Genomic DNA, 17542 nt, shown 5'->3' on the forward strand with positions numbered 1-17542 from the left:
AAGGCTGAAATTATAGCTGGCATGTGGGCAATGATGACTGAAGTGATTAGCGAGGTAGCTACCTTGGCATCCACTTACTGGTCTATGGTGCCGTCGCAAGCGTCAGCAGTATGCCGAGGTCACCTTCGTCATAAGTGGGTCTGACCATAAAAGTCTTGGGGACTTTATAATGTGCTGCTGTACCTCTGACGCACTTGGTGAGCCCACAGCCCCAGTTGGACTCTAACAAGCAGGGACGACAGAGTGAATAGCTACAACTAGAATCAATTCCCCTGGCCCAAAGTCTTCACAAGCGGGCCGAAGGTCACCCACCATTTAAGATGAGAGGCTCCATCACCACCATAGTTTCCGGGAGAATGTGTTTTGGATGAGCTGATATAATTGACTGGAGAAGTTCAGAAATGAACGGAGATAGCAAGGTCTCAGGCCTTGAAGTGGACACCCAGCCAGACCACTTGGGATTAGACCAGGAAACGACTGGCTCTTCTGACAATAATGTCATTCCCCACCCCATCCCTCATCCCAGTCCAAGCCCCCAGGGGTGGAGCCAAGTTCTCCTGGGGGGTGATTAGTTAAGAAGGCACTTAATTTAGCTCTGAGAGCACATCAGAAGACATCTTCATGAGGCAAAATATGTCTCTTGATCTAAGCTCTATCTAAGCTCTCCAGCAAGGCAATTTGCTCATTATCTTAAATTGGGAGTTATTTTAGACTATATTCTATTTCCAAGTCTCTTTCCCAAGCAAAGGTCTCGGGCAATCAGCTGCCCGGCCAAAGCACAAGGTGTAAAGATTTCTGGTCGCCAGATCATCCACTTGGCCCTGGCGGTCCTGGAGCTCAGTGGCTTTAAATAATTCCTCATGGACCTTGACTTTAGTATTGGCTGTTGTGGTTCTTTCCAATTTGCAGTAATAATTACATCCCGACTTCGATCTTGCCTTGGCTGGGAATCTTTTTCTGCCGTGGACATTGGAGCCTACAAAGATCTAGCAGTCGGATCCTGGGTGGAGTTCCTAATTTCATATCTCCCCCAAGCAGCCCTAAACAGATGATGGCTAATGTCAGACCTAATTTGAGGACCTACTATGTGCCCCCAACTTGGACATCTCCCAAGCAAAAAGCCCTAGTTATATTAGTCACACCTTTTAACCCAGGGCTATGAGGCACTCTGCAGAGGATATAACAAAGAATTCGAAAGCGTAGCAATTTATCACTAGGGTAGTTTGATCTGTCTATCTTTTAAAACTGTCCATGTTTCGTTTAATTGCTATCTTTCTTCATTTAAGAAAATTCTTCACAAAGACTCACTCTTTTTTTTTTTTTTTCCTTTTTCAATTGGCAAGATTCCATTTTATTTCAAATCCAGTCACAATTTTACGAGCTGAACTAACTGCTCTTTTCCTGGCCTGAAGTGGTATGATAGGTAGACCAGTGTGGTCCAACCCGACAGATGGGCACTACGTGAAGTCCATCATTTTGGCCTGGGCAGCCCTTGGCAATTCTCCACTGTCCCTAGCCACTGCATGTCTATGAAGCCCTCGCTGCCTCGATACCTATCCAACCTCCTGTTTGCGGCATTTTTTTTCTCAGATGTGGCACTGGGCAACCTAGCCCCTCACCTCTTTCTCCATCATGTCCCTGCCAAGCCCCCTACCTTCTCGATATGCCTGTTACCCATACCACTGTCCAATTATTCCATGGGTGGAGGAACAGCATCTCTCCCTCTCCTCTTCCCATCCCGTTCCCACTGAATTGCAAGCACAGATACTTCGGATGGGAGCAGGGTCAGGGTCCTGATTAGGGTCCTCTGTGCTCAACAGTTGGAAGATCATGAGGTTTAACTGCTCTATGGCACTTCTGTCAATCCATCTTGGGTTGGGGCTGTATTGTATTTTCAAACATCCAAATGGATCTCCTGTTGGGGAGGGGCAAAGGAATCTCACAGAAGGAAAGAAAATACTCTATTTCCCTACAGGCAGAAGGGCTGATGCACCACATTTCCCAGTAAGTACAGGGTGGGGGGTGGGAGGGGTGTAATCTGGGCAGAATTAAACTCCCAGAATCCTCTTGAAAAGGCTTAATAAGAGTGGAAACAGCGTGGCTCAGTGGAAAGAGCCCGGGCTTTGGAGTCAGAGGTCATGGGTTCGAATCCCGGCCCCACCACATGTCTGCTGTGTGACCTTGGGCAAGTCACTTAACTTCTCGGAGCCTCAGTTCCCTCACCTGTCAAACGGGTATGAAGACTGTGAGCCCCACGTGGGACAACCTGATCACCTTGTAACCCCCCCAGCGCTTAGAACAGTGCTCTGCACATAGTAAGCGCTTAACAAATGCCATCATCATTAATAAGAGTCTCTTTCTCTCTTTTCCATGCAGCCCCGCTGCAGGTAGGGCCCAAGTTTTGGCCTGAGGACATACAGTGAGTCATACTTGACCAATCCTTTTGGGGAAAGTTAGTAGTGAAAAAAGAGGGCTGGTTTTCTGCTTGTGGCTTAAATCTTAACTTTTCATTTCACGTTCCTTCTTTGGACAAATCTTATTATTAGTAGTATTATTTGCTGGCAACTCCTATGTTTGGAAATTCTCTCAGACATGTACAGCAAAGGCCTAAAGAATTTTAAAAGGCTAATGCTGGCTTCCCATTGGCATCCTGGCCAGATTCCTTTACCTCCCTTATTTATTATGAATGCCCTAGGTGGAGGGCAGCTTTTATTGCTCCTCATTCAGGATTCTTTCACAAGACGCTCTTTGTCCCACAGCGGGCCATTAAAACAGCAATCTGGAAAGGCTAATAACTAGAAATGGGACAATACAAGTCCATTCAGGTCTACTGAAAATGAAAACATGTGTTGCTATGTTCTAAGCCCATCTTGAAGATTTCTATTACCCACAATGAATACACATAGAATTCGCTTCTCTGGGGAGTAAATGCCAAAAATAAAATTAGAAATTAGAGAGACTTTTGTGATTGAGAGTAACTTATGAATTCCCCCTTTAAATTCCACATAAAAATTCAAATACATACGAAATATTTTCCTTAATAGGCAGCTAATGTTTTTAACCAATACTAAATGTATATAATAGATTTGGGGCATGGATCAGTTATTAGACCATTAAGCATCTATCTGAGTTATTTGAATGCAGATATTTGTGGTAAAATACAATTCACTATTACAGTAATGATGTAGTTCCAATAGTAAAAAAGATTCAGTCAATATAAGAAATACCTGTAACAGAGCCCATAGGAGAAAAGATTTGGTCTTGCTTCACTCAAGCTCTCTCTACATTTTATTATGATAAGTTTTTGGGTTGCTGGGTGACCCTGTAACCATATTTTTATAGCAAACTCATAACTTCATCACAGATTTTAAAGACTTTTAACTAAGTTTATTTATACTTGGAATTTTTCTTTCCTTTCATCAAATGTTTCAATAACCGCCAAACATGCCTTATCCTAAATAACTTAAATAAACCTTAAAAAATATTGAAAACAGAAAATATAAATACCTCTCCCATTTGCTGTTCAATAATTTGATGAGCTAACTCTTCTATGGTTGCCATGATCTTTACAACTCCAAAATGTCCTGCCAACAAAAGAAAGTTCTTGAAAGACACAGTTGTAGCATAACGATACTATCCACACCCAAAATTCACAAGATAGCTCAACGACTTTTACTTTCCGGAAAATTCAGATATTTGGAGGGAAAATATCTATTCAAGCTCTACTTGAAGTAATCGAATCTGACAATAGTATTTATGCCTGAGTGTAGAGCACTGAACTAAAGTGCAGTAGACATTATTCCTGCCCTTAAGGAGTTTACAATCTAGTCCTAGTAAGGTAAGACAACCAAATGAAGCATGCATGGATCAACTGTCGGAAAGGTAACTATGTTCTAATCACTATTCCGCATGAAATGAAAGGCCTTCCCGATTGCGTTCATAATCCCAATTTCATTTCCCTCATTCATTTCTACTCCAATCCAGTTTTACTTTAACCATGGGAGCGAAGGCCCCCTCAACTTGCCCAGGTCGGGGGCAAGACCTGAAAGTTTCCAAAGCCTCAAAGTGGAGACTTTCTGAGCTGTTAATGTTTTGAGGTCTGTCCCCTTCCAAACTTCACCTCCCTTCAAATCCTCACCCTCACCTTACCCCTACTCTCAAAATGGGAAGTTGATACCTAAAAATCTTAGTCCACACTCGAGATCTAAAACAGTTTGCTCGGGGTGGGAAGGGAGGGAGGTGGTCTCAGTGGAGCAGGACCAGACAAACTCACAGAACTGTTATTATTTCTCCATCAGATTGAGTTCAGAAGGTCCAGATGCCAGATAATAAGGCAGAAGCTTATTATCTGTGCCTAAAGGAGGTGAACTCCTACCCAGAGTCCTCGGAATCAAAAATAACGCCTGCCTGAAGTCAAACATATTCAGCATCTGAGGCATATGCTTCGAGTTATAAATTGGCTTCCTTTCTCCATTCCCATTCCTCTACTTTGCCTTTCCCCCCTCCAGCAATTTCCTACAAGGAATTAGGAGAAGATAATTGAGACAGCCCTAGAGTTACTGAAACTATAATATGCTAAATCTTTCACTTTTGAATGGCAAGTAAGAGGAAGTTGCTGGAAATTTCTGATGCAAGAACTGATTAAAAATTGTGATGGGCATAAAGCAGTTTGTTTTTTTTTACCAGCTCAGTGGTGCATGCAGTCAAACCTCAGGCAGTGATGAGAATAAAACATATAATTAGTTTTTGTGGAATTATCTGTACAGGATAAAGATTAAATGCTGAATTTTGGGCACAAATAAATTGAAGGTGCTACCCCTACTCATTAAGTCTGAAGAGCTATCAATTGGAAGAGAAAATAATTCAGAATAACCTGCAAATCATTATCAGTTATGACACAATGCTACTATTTTGCTTTCAATGGGCAGGATCCTACTGAAGTAAAATAAAAAGAGGAAAGAAATAACAGGAGAAAACATGAGAATGAACAGGAAAATATATGACATTTCAGCTGCCTTGAAAAGAGCAATAAAGACGGTTATAGTGTTACTTATGTCTACAGGCTTTATAATAGGCATGAACAGCCAGTCTGTGATTAGGCTTTAAAATTTCAAATCTGAAAAATGAGATAATGCAACCAAGAAACCGAACCGCAATACTTTCCAAAAATCTATATTCAATAAATCTTGCATGCATGTGTGGTAAATATTCACTCTAAGCCTACTTTTATTTCCTCATAATTGAAAGGAAACTGGGTGGAGTTAAAACTCAAGAACCTAATTCTTGTACCAAAGGCAAAAAGTCAACTGTTTTTATTTATTAATTACCCTTCAGGGTGGGTTTTATGTCACTTATTTACTTTAAGGGATCAATCTAAACTGCATCACTGACCTACCTGCCTCCTGTCTCTCCCCACTCCAGTCCATACTTGACTCTGCTGCCTGGATCATTTTTCTTAAAAAAAACAAAAACAAAAACAAAAAAAACACCCATTCAGCCCACATCTCCCCACTCTTTAAGGAACTCCAGGAATTGCCAACCACCTCTGCATCAAACAGAAACTCCTTTTAAAGCACTCGATCAGCTTGCCACTTTCTTCTTTAATTGGCTGATTTCCTACTACAATCTAGTCCACAAACTTCACTCCTCTAATGCCAACTTACTCACTGTACCTCTATCTCGGTTATCTCACAACCGACCCCTTCCCATTTACTCCCTCTGCATACTTGACTGACCAATGCTCTTAATCCACCTTCAAAATCTTAATAAAATCACATCTCCTTCCAGAGGCTCTCCTCCCCATGCCCCCATTAAGCCCTCTTTTCCCCTTTTCCTCCTACCTTCTCTATCACCTACGCATTTGGATCTGGACCCTATAAGCACTTGATATTCACCCTACCCTCAGCCCCACAGTACTTATGCACCTCTCTGTAATTTATTTATTTACATTGCCTCCCCTCTAAAAGGTAAAATCCTTGTGGGCAGGGAACACGTCTACCAACTCTATTGTACTGACTCCCCCGAGTGCTCAGTACAATGCTATGCACGCAGTAAATACTCAATAAATACCACTGATTGGTTGATTTGTTGTTACTATTTTTGAGAAACATCACAGACCAAACCAATCCAGTTTATCTGGCAGTGAGAAGAAATAATTCTCTTTTAATTCCTATGCACATGATGACCAAATATAAATTTATCAGATGAACTCATGGCGTCAGTAACCTGAATTTTTACATGAAATGTGCTCACTTGGTTTTTAATGGAAGTAGAAATTTTCCCCAGCAATTTTTCACCTTAATCATTTTACAAGGTTGCAGTTGTCAGGTACTAAACTTGACATGCCAGGGAATTCTCCAATTTGTGCTAGTGTCATTCATTTCTCTCATAAATATACAGTCAGCTCTCCTATAATACACGGTTTAACTATGCGGGTTAGACAGAACTCTGCTGGAGAATTATGGAACATTTTCCTGGAGAATATGTGTCTCTCTAGATGGAGTACGATGCAGTGTCAGGAGAAATGGTGGTATGTATCAATCAAGGCATGGGTCCCACAACAAGAACCTTCCTTACAGTGAGATTCCTCAAGACGGTGTCACCCACATTGCAGGAGAACATAACTATAGGGACAAATTCAAAGAATTAACAAGAAATCTAACAGCGCAAAATGCTAAAGTGGGGCCCTCCTAAGACCAGGAATGTTCTAACACAGGTGGAATATAGGGGCCAGGAACATATACATTAATCTAAGATTTAAAACTGAAGTGAGGTCCCCTTAAAACCAACAAATAGGAAACATAATTACCATCAGCTCCACATATTGACTGCTTACTGCATGCAGAGCTCCAACTAGCTTGCTATTAATCTAAGATTTAAAACTGAAGTGAGGTCCCCTTAAAACCAACAAATAGGAAACATAATTACCATCAGCTCTACATATTGACTGCTTATTGCATGCAGAGCTCCAACTAGCTTGCTATTTTGCTATATGGAAAAAAAAGTGACACAATCTCTCTCCTCCTGGAGTTTATAACCTAAAGGGGTGAAGAGGGAGAAAGGGTAAGACAGTATCCTAAAGTGCCAAACACGCCCGAAGTAAAAAGGTAAGAGCTTACGTGCAAATGATACATGCAAAAGGAAAAAGGAAAAAAAAAGGTGAAAGGCCTGATAACTGGTCCTTCATACCTCAAGAACTGGATAAATACAAAGAGCAAAATCAAGGAAAATATCCACAAATTCTCCTAATCTTCAAAGCCCTCCTAAAAATCCCACCTTCTTTAAGAAGAACCTTCCTGCCAAATTCTCCACCCTCAAGCTGTGTGAAGCCAGCAGCCACTTTTATTCCTAGCTTTCGCATTCATTCATTCGCGCTTACTGTGTGCAGAGCACTGTACTAAGCGCTTGGGAAGTACAAACTGGCAACATATAGACGGTTCCTACCCAACAATGGGCTCACAGTCTAGTAGGGGGAGACATACAACAAAACAAGTAGACAGGCATCAATACCAACAGAATAAATCAAATTATAGCTATATACACATCCTTAATAAAACAGAGTAATACATATGTACAAATAAATTAAGAGTAATAAATATGCACATATATGTACAAGTGCTGTGGGGAGGGGAAGGGAGTAGGGCAGAGGAAGGGAGACTGCTTAGTCAACTCAGATGTGAATTTGCCAGTTCGAGTGAATGGTAGTCAATCAATAGCATTTATTAAGCTCCTGGATGCAGAGACCGTACTAAACCCTTGGGAGACTGCAGTAGAGCTAATAAACATGATCTCTGCCCTCAAGGCGTTTACAATCTAGTTGGGGAGACAGACACTGAAATAATGTAGTGAGGAGAAGGGGAAGCAGACAGGTATAAATGCTATTGCTTACGTATGAAGTGTGTTAATGTAGATACAAGTGCTCTGGTTGGACATGAGTAAAAAGGGGCACAGGCGGTGCAGAAGTGGGAGAAGATAAATTCCTCGGGGAAGGCTTTCGGGGGGTGAGATTTCAGAAAGGTCTTGAAGATAGGGAGTACTTCGGTCTGGAGGATTTGAAGAGGGAAAGAATCAAAGGTGTAGAATCAATGAGCCTTCCCAGACTGAGCCCCTTCCTTCCTCTCCCCCTCGCCCCCCTCTCCATCCCCCCATCTTACCTCCTTCCCTTCCCCACAGCACCTGTATATATGTATATATGTTTGTACTTATTTATTACTCTATTTATTTATTTATTTATTTTACCTGTACATATCCTATTTATTTTATTTTGTTAGTATGTTTGGTTTTGTTCTCTGTCTCCCCCTTTTAGACTGTGAGCCCACTGTTGGGTAGGGACTGTCTCTATATGTTGTCAACTTGTACTTCCCAAGCGCTTAGTACAGTGTTCTGCACACAGTAAGCGCTCAATAAATACGATTGATTGATTGATTGATTGATTGATGAGCACTCAGGGGAAATCGGGTCCAGCAACAGGGTAGCCTAGAAGAAAAAGCATGGCTCTGAGGGTCAGGAGACATCATCGTAATTATTATGGAAGGTTAAATGCAACACTGTAATCAATCAAATTTATTAAGTGTCTACTGTGTGCAGAGCACTTTACTAAGCACTTTGGGGAGTATAATATATAGAAGTTGGCAGACATATTCCCTGCCCACAAGGAGCTTACAGTCTAGAGGGGGGACTTTATACTAAGCACTGGGACAGACACCATTCATTCATTCATTCAATTGTATTTACCGAGCGCTTACTATGTGCAGGGCACTATACTAAGTGCTTGGAAAGTACAATTCAGCAATAAGAAGCAACAAGGACCATGTCTATATGTTGCTAATTTGTATTTCCCAAGCTCTCAATACAGTGCTCTGCACACAGTAAGTGCTCAATAAATATGACTGAATGAATGAACAGGTCAGCAATGACACAGCAACAACAAATTCCCCTCCCTACAGCACTTGTGTATACTGGTACATTGGTATTACTCTATTTTATTAATCAATCAATCAATCGTATTTATTGAGCGCTTACTGTGTGCAGAGCACTGTACTAAGCGCTTGGGAAGTACAAGCTGGCAACATAAAGAGACAGTCCCTACCCAACAGTGGGCTCACAGTCTAAAAGGGGGAGACAGACAACAAAACCAAACATACTAACAAAATAAAATAAATAGAATAGATATGTACAAGTAAAATAGAGTAATAAATATGTACAAACATATATACATATATACAGGTGCTGTGGGGAAGGGAAGGAGGTAAGATCATATAGCTATAATTCTATTGATCTATTCTGATGGTATTGACACCTGTCTACTTGTTTTGTCTTGTTGTCTGTCTCCCCTTTCTAGACTATGGGCCCATTGTTGGGTAGGGACCATCTCTAAGTGTTGCCAATTTGTACTTTCCAAGAGCTTAGTACAGTGCTCTGCACACAGTAAGAGCTCAATAAATACGATTGATTGAATGAATGAATGGAGACAATCCCTGCCCACAACGGGCTCACAGTCTAGAAGACTGCCTTCACCCACCGGTGCTGAGGATGGGCATAAATGACTACTTAAAAGCAAGAGGTGGCTGAAGGGTTGATAAAAATCAGGAACCGACCAGGTGGGGAAGGTCTTTTAGAGGAGAGATTTGGGGAGGGCTTTGAAGGTGGAGAGAGCTGATGTGGAGGGGAAGGAAATTCTCGGTTCCGGGGATGCGAGCAAGGGGAGGAAGGCAGGTAAGAAGAGCTCAAGGTTCGGCAGAGAGGGAGGCTCGGGAAGAATGACAAGCAGGAGGTTGGGTGGCAGGAGTGAGGGGAATCGATAAGTAATGGGGAGAGAGCTGGTGGAAAGCCTTAAAGCCAGTAGTCTTTGCTTGATATGGAGGTAGGGAGGCAACCACAGAAAGGTTTTGAGGAATCCCTAGGTGTGCTTAGTGACACTTCAGGAAGGTGATGGAGCTGACAGCGGGGGGTGTGGACTGAAGGGCGGAGAGGCTGGAGGAGAGGAGGACAACTGCGATTTGACGAATGCTTAAACCAGGGGAGTTAACTGGCCGTGAGTGGAGTGGAAGGGGGGTAGCCGCAACACATTTGAAGAAAAAAATCAGCAGGGAAAGCAGGGCGACCATGAGGAGTTGTGGTCACCGAGGTTGTGGGCTTCAGTAATATGAGGGGCCAATTTGTAGATTCAGTACACACGGAAATGTGTACAGAATGCCAGGCTATATTCTAAGCCTCCGTGCTTATTGCCCTCCTGCTGCGTTGATCCGGGTCCAAAGTGAGATTCTTCAGTCCTTCACCCCCTTCCCTGGTGAGAAACTACAGACAAACCCAGTGTGAACACAAACATAACTACATACTTTACTGCACGTTAGCCAGGAGGCATGGGGAGGCATCCTGAGCCAGTGAGGTTGGGGAAATACCCAACAAGGGTGAAACAAAATGGAAAAAAAAAAAAAAGGGCTAATTCTGATGGTTCCCCTCCTGCCACCTGGATCTTGGTCAGACCCCCAAATCTACGTATAATACAGAAATATCCATGGTTTTTACTTCTAAGCAAGGCAATATGTAGATTTGGTACATCAAATGTGATAACTCAGGTGTAACGTGACCCACAAAGCCTAACACAATTGATAGCTCCTTGAGGGCATGATCATGCCTACTAATTCTACTATACTCTTCTCTGAGCTTAGTACAGTGCTCAGCACATAATGGGCACCTAATGAATACTCGTGATTGACTGCACTGCACTGAACTTGGGCACAATACCAAGATTAAAATAAATATGATTTTCATTTAGGCCTGCACTCTCCTTCGTTCAGGACAATCCTGTTCCCCTGTAAGAATGAAGGGGGGAGGCATGAAAACCCTGAAGCACAGGGGCTGAAGCCCTCATGCCACCAAAGCTCTAGGGTCTGTGGGAGTAGGAAAAAGGGGGAAAAAGGGCTGGAAGAAGGTTCCAAGGCTTCTTTCTCAAATTTTTGTTAGAAGACTATTTCCCCAAAAAGAAAAAAAAAAATTCATATTCTAAATGAAAGTTACCGATATGGACGATACCAGTTTTTAAATTTAACAGACTATTAATAGTTTTACAGGAAAAAAAGTCCTCAATATTTAAGAAAACATGAAATTTATCATTTGGCCCTGTAACAGTTCACCTCTCCCCACTGTTTTTAAGTTGACTGTCCTGAAGAATCCTAAACTGCACTGCTCTGGGTAATGTTTTGGTAATACTTCCCCAGGGAAAAGGAATTGGTCAGCGTGGCTCAATGGAAAGAGCGCAAGCTTTGGAGTCAGAGGTCACGGGTTCAAATCCCAGCTCCGCCAACTGTCAGCTGTGTGACTTTGGGCAAGTCACTTCACTTCTCGGGGCCTCAGTTACCTCATCTGTAAAATGGGGATTAAGACGGTGAGCCCCCCGTGGGACAACTTGATCGCTTTGTAACCTCCCCAGCGCTTAGAACAGTGCTTTGCACACAGTAAGCGCTTAATAAATGCCATTATTATTATATAATAACAACAATTTTGCTACTGTGATATTTTTTAAGTTAACAGCCACGCACTGCACTAAGCCCTGGGTAGTGCTTAGAACAGTGGTTGGCACATAGTAAGCCCTTAAATACCACCATTAAGATGACTAGATTGGACAGATTACCTCTCTCCCACACAGGTTCAAAGTCTAAGTGGGAGGAATACAGGAGCTATTCCTATTTTTACGACAAGGGGTATCTGAGGTACAGAAGTTGCCCCAAATATCACAGAGCAGGCAAGTGGCAGAGAAAAATTACAATCCCGGTCCTCTGACTCCAGAGCTGTGCTCTTTTCACTAAGCCACACTGCTTCTGCTAACTGCCAAATTGTTAGGAGTAAAAATAATCTATTAGTTTTGGGCCAGGTACTTGCAATAACTGCAGAGCTGATCTGGGTCAGGAGAATGCATACTATTTAGGCTGCAAAAGATGCCAAAGGCCTATAAATATAAGTGATTTTCTGTTTAACCAAGCTAATGTCAGCTTTGCATCCATATTTAATTATAGTAGTTATTTCCTACTTCAGTCGTATATTAAAATTCCAAAGTGGCTCAGTCATCATCATCATCAATCGTATTTATTGAGCGCTTACTATGTGCAGAGCACTGTACTAAGCGCTTGGGAAGTACAAATTGGCAACATATAGAGACGGTCCCTACCCAACAGTGGGCTCACGGTCTAAAAGGGGGAGACAGAGAACAAAACCAAACATACTAACAAAATAAAATAAAGAGAATAGATATGTACAAGTAAAATAAATAGAGTAATAAATATGTACAAACATATATACAGGTAATATACATAATATTATATATTATATAATATATACATATATACAGTCCCGTTGACTATTCCACACCGTGTGAAATGGATGGAATTTATTAGGCATCCACATAATGGCCATCCTTTCCGACACAGACGACAAACAAGACGAATCGACTTTCATCCCCCAGAGGCCACCCCTCCATCAGAAAAAATAACAAGAACACCTTAAATCCAATGGCAATACAGGAACCTAAGCCTCTTAGGTTGCATCCGTTTTGCTGGGAACACTGGATTCCTCCCTTCGGGCGCTATTAATCTGGTGCAAAGTAACAATAATAATAATAATAGCCATTGTTAATAGCCCCTTCTGTCAGGGCACGGCTATTAGAAAAACATCTCTATTTCTATTCGGGGGGAAAACGGGACAGAAGGAGACTCCTTATGGTAGTTTTGTGATCGATTACCTACTGCTTTGGCTCGACCAATGGTATTTATTGGGAGAGTGCAACAATAACAATAATAATAGCCATGGTTAATAGTCCCTTCTGTCAGGGCACGGCTATTAGAAAAACATCTCGATTTCTATTCGGGGGAAAGCGGGACAGAAGGAGACTCCTTACGGTAGTTTTGTGATCGATTACCTACTGCTTTGGCTCGACCAATGGTATTTATTGGGAGAGTGCAACACGACCGAGTTCATTCGTTCATGCATTCGTATCATGCATATATACCTGTATATATGTATATATGGTTGTACATATTTATTACTCCATTTATTTATTTATTTATTTATTTTACTTGTACATTTCTATCCTATTTATTTTACTTTGTTGGTATGTTTGGTTCTGTTCTCTGTCTCCCCCTTTTAGACTGTGAGCCCACTGTTGGGTAGGGACTGTCTCTATGTGTTGCCAATTTGTACTTCCCAAGCGCTTAGTACAGTGCTCTGCACATAGTAAGCGCTCAATAAATACGATTGATTGATTGATTAACTGAGGGCTTAATTACTGCATTAAGTTTATTAAATTACTGTATTAATTACTTATTACTGTACAATATGGTCATAAAGGGAGCCGATCCCTGCCCACAACGGGCCTGTTGGTTGGCACGTTCCCTGTCCACAAGGAGCTGACAGTTTTGTTTTTTTCAGTTGTATTTATTGGGCGCTTACTGTGTGCAGAGCACTGTACTACGCACTTGGAAAGTGAATACGGCAATAAAGGGAGCCGATCCCTGCCCTCAACGGGCTCACTGGTAGACACGCTCCCTGTCCACAAGGAGCTGACAGTTTTGGTTTTTTTGGGCGGTGGGGCAGGGACGCTTGGCTTCTTTCAATCAATCAATCAATCAATCGTACTTATTGAGCGCTTACTGTATGCAGAGCACTGTACTAAGCGCTTGGGAAGTACAAGGTGGCAACATATAGAGGCCTTCCCAGACTGAGCCCCTTCCTTCCTCTCCCCCTCGTCCCCCTCTCCATCCCCCCATCTTACCTCCTTCCCTTCCCCACAGCACCTGTATATATGTATATATGGTTGTACATATTTATTACTCTATTTATTTATTTTGCTTGTACATATCTATCCTATTTATTTTATTTTGTTGGTATGTTTGGTTTTGTTCTCTGTCTCCCCCTTTTAGACTGTGAGCCCACTGGTGGGTAGGGACTTTCTCTATGTGTTGCCAATTTGTACTTCCCAAGTGCTTAGTCAATCAATCAATCAATCAATCAATCGTATTTATTGAGCACTTACTATGTGCAGAGCACTGTACTAAGCGCTTAGTCCAGTGCTCTGCACATAGTAAGCGCTCAATAAATACGATTGATGATGATGATGATGATAGAGACGGTCCCTACCCAACAGTGGGCTCCTTTCGCAGGCCCAAACCCAGAACAAGAATAATAATCATAATGATGGCATTTGTTAAACCCTTACTACGTGCAAAGCACTGTTCCAAGCGCTGGGGAGGTTACAGGGTGATGAGGTTGTCCCAACGCGGGGCTCACAGTCTTAATCCCCATTTTCCAGATGAGGTAACTGAGGCACAGAGGAAGTTAAGTGACTTGCCCAGAGTCACACGGCTGACAATTGGGGGAGTCGGGGGTTTGAACCCATGACCTCTGACTCCGAAGCCCAGGCTCTTTCCATGGAGCCAGGCTGCTTCTCCGCGTACTGGGGGTGCCTGGGGAGGGAGGAGGAATAGGAAGGGAAGGAATAGGAAGGGAAAGAAGAGGAAGAACCCATCCACCCGTCCCAACAAATGGGGCACATCCTGCCCTTGGGGGGCCTGGGGTGGTGGGTGATGGGTCCTTTCCTCTGAGCCCTCCCCAGCCCCAGCTTTGGGAGAGAAGAGAGGGAGAAAGAGAGAAAGGAAGACTCATTCATTCACTCAACTGTATTTATTGAGCACTTACTGTGTGCACAACACTGTAATGAGCGCTTGGAAAGTACAATAAAGCACTAATAATAATACCCGTGGTATTTGTTAAGCACTTACTTTATGCCAGGCATTGCACTAAGTGCTGGGGTGGATGCAAGCAAATCAGGTCGAGTATCGTCCCTGTCCCATGCGGGGCTCACGGTCTCAATCCCGGTTTGACAGATAATAATAATAATAATAATGATGGCATTTGTTAAGCGCTTACTATGTGCAAAGCACTGTTCTAAGCGCTGGGGGGGGATACAAGGTGATCAGGTTGTCCCGCGTGGGGCTCACGGTCGTCATCCCCATTTTACAGATGAGGTCACTGAGGCACAGAGAAGTTAAGTGACTTGCGCAAGGTCACACAGCAGATGTGGTGGAGCTGGGATTCGAACCCATAACCTCTGACTCCAAAGCCCGGGTTCTTTCTACTGAGCCACGCTGCTTCTCTAAGGCCCAGAGAAGTGACTGACTGAGGCCCAGGGAAGTGACCTGTCCAAGGTCACCCAGCAGGCAAGCGGTGGAGCCAAGATGAATAATAAAAATAATAATAATGCTGGTATTTGTTAAGCGCTTACTTTTTTTTTTAAATGGCACTTATTAAGCGCTTACTATGTGCAAAGCACTGTTCTAAGCGCTGGGGAGGTTACAAGGTGATCAGGTTGTCCCACGGGGGGCTCACAGTCTTAATCCCCATTTTACAGATGAGGGAACTGAGGCCCAGAGAAGTGAAGTGACTTGCCCAAAGTCACACAGCTGACAATTGGCAGAGCCGGGATTTGAACCCATGACCTCTGACTCCAAAGCCCGTGCTCTTTCCACTGAGCCAGACACTACTCTAAGCCCTAGGGTAGATACAAGGTCATCGGGTTGTCCCACAGGGGGCTCACGGTCTTCATCCCCATTTTACAGATGAGGTCACTGAGGCCCAGAGAAGTGTAAGTGACTTGCCCAAGTCACACAGCTGACATGTGGCAGAGCCGGGATTAGAACCCACAACCTCTGACTCCCAAACCTGGACTCTTTCCACTGAGCCACGCTGCTCCCATGACCTTCTGATTCCCCGGCCCGATCTCTATCCACCACATCATGCTGCTTCTCAATAAATAGAAGCAGCGTGGCTTCGTGGCCAGAGCGTGGCCTTGGGAGTCAGAGGACATGGGTTCTAATCCCTTCCGCCACTTCATTCATTCATTCGTATTTATTGAGCGCTTACTGTGTGCAGGGCACTGTACTAAGCGCTTGGGAAGTACAAGTTGGCAACATATAGCCAACTTGCTGGTCCCTACCCAACAGCGGGCTCACGGTCTAGAAGGGGGAGAAAGACAACAAAACATATTAACAAAGTAAAATAAATAGAATAAATATGTACAAGTAAAATAGAGTAATAAATATGTACAAACACATATACATCTCATCATCAATCGCATTTATTGAGCACTTACTGTGTGCAGAGCACTGTACTAAGCGCTTGGGAAGTACCCGCAGGTGCGGTGGGGAGGGGAAGGAGGTAAGGTGTCTGCTGTGTGACCTTGGGCAAGTCGCTTCACTACTCTGGTCCTCAGTTCCCTCATCTGAAAAATGGGGATGCATTCATTCATTCAATGGTATTTATTGAGTGCTTAATGTGTGCGGGACACTGTACTAAGCGCTTGGAAAGTACAAATTGGCAACATATAGAGACGGTCCCTACCCAACAGCAGGCTCACAGTCTAAAAGGGGGAGACAGGCAACAAAACATATTAACAAAGTAAAATAAATAGAATAAATATGTACAAGTAAAATAGAGTAATAAATATGTACAAACATATATACAGGTGCGGTGGGGAGGGGAAGGAGGTAAGGTGTCTGCTGTGTGACCTTGGGCAAGTCGCTTCATTACTCTGGTCCTCAGTTCCCTCATCTGAAAAATGGGGATTCATTCATTCATTCAATCGTATTTATTGAGTGCTTACTGTGTGCGGGACACTGTACTAAGCGCTTGGGAAGCACAAATTGGCAACATCTAGAGACGGTCCCTACCCAACAGCGGGCTCACAGTCTAAAAGGGGGAGACAGGCAACAAAACATATTAACAAAGTAAAATAAATAGAATAAACATGTAAAAGTAAAATAAATAGAGTAATAAATATGTACAAACATATATACAGGTGCGGTGGGGAGGGGAAGGAGGTAAGGTGTCTGCTGTGTGACCTTGGGCAAGTCGCTTCATTACTCTGGTCCTCAGTTCCCTCATCTGAAAAATGGGGATTCATTCATTCATTCAATCGTATTTATTGAGTGCTTACTGTGTGCGGGACACTGTACTAAGCGCTTGGGAAGCACAAATTGGCAACATCTAGAGACGGTCCCTACCCAACAGCGGGCTCACAGTCTAAAAGGGGGAGACAGGCAACAAAACATATTAACAAAGTAAAATAAATAGAATAAACATGTAAAAGTAAAATAAATAGAGTAATAAATATGTACAAACATATATACAGGTGCGGTGGGGAGGGGAAGGAGGTAAGGTGTCTGCTGTGTGAGCTTGGGCAAGTCGCTTCACTACTCTGGTCCTCAGTTCCCTCATCCGAAAAATGGGGATGCATTCATTCATTCAATCGTATTTATTGAGTGCTTACTGTGTGCGGGGCACTGTACTAAGCGCTTGGGAAGTACAAATTGGCAACACATAGAGACGGTCCCTACCCAACAGCGGGCTCACAGTCTAAAAGGGGGAGACAGGCAACAAAACATATTAACAAAGTAAAATAAATAGAATAAATATGTACAAGTAAAATAAATAGAGTAATAAATATGTACAAACATATACAGGTGCGGTGGGGAGGGGAAGGAGGTAAGGTGTC

The 17542-nt window shown here is 42.9% G+C and overlaps 1 protein-coding gene across 6 annotated transcripts in view; it reads right to left on the reverse strand.

Moving 5' to 3' along the window:
• Window positions 1-17542, reverse strand: part of NR2C1 (nuclear receptor subfamily 2 group C member 1) — a 54929-nt gene that overhangs the window by 30684 nt on the left and 6703 nt on the right. For 2 of the 6 annotated variants that reach the window (XM_038756238.1, XM_038756240.1), the window contains exons 1-2: window positions 5396-5432; window positions 3508-3584 (exon numbers count right to left, since the gene is read on the reverse strand). In XM_038756238.1, the coding sequence (XP_038612166.1) occupies window positions 3508-3584; window positions 5396-5426 (108 nt within the window). In that variant the 5' untranslated portion in view covers window positions 5427-5432. Of the gene's footprint in view, window positions 1-3507; window positions 3590-5395; window positions 5433-17542 lie in introns of those variants that run through there. The other 4 variants (XM_038756236.1, XM_038756239.1, XM_038756235.1 and 1 more) reach the window with 3 other exon arrangements.

Source organism: Tachyglossus aculeatus, chromosome 14 (genome assembly GCF_015852505.1).
Source record: "Tachyglossus aculeatus isolate mTacAcu1 chromosome 14, mTacAcu1.pri, whole genome shotgun sequence".
In the NCBI taxonomy this organism is placed as follows: domain Eukaryota; kingdom Metazoa; phylum Chordata; class Mammalia; order Monotremata; family Tachyglossidae; genus Tachyglossus; species Tachyglossus aculeatus.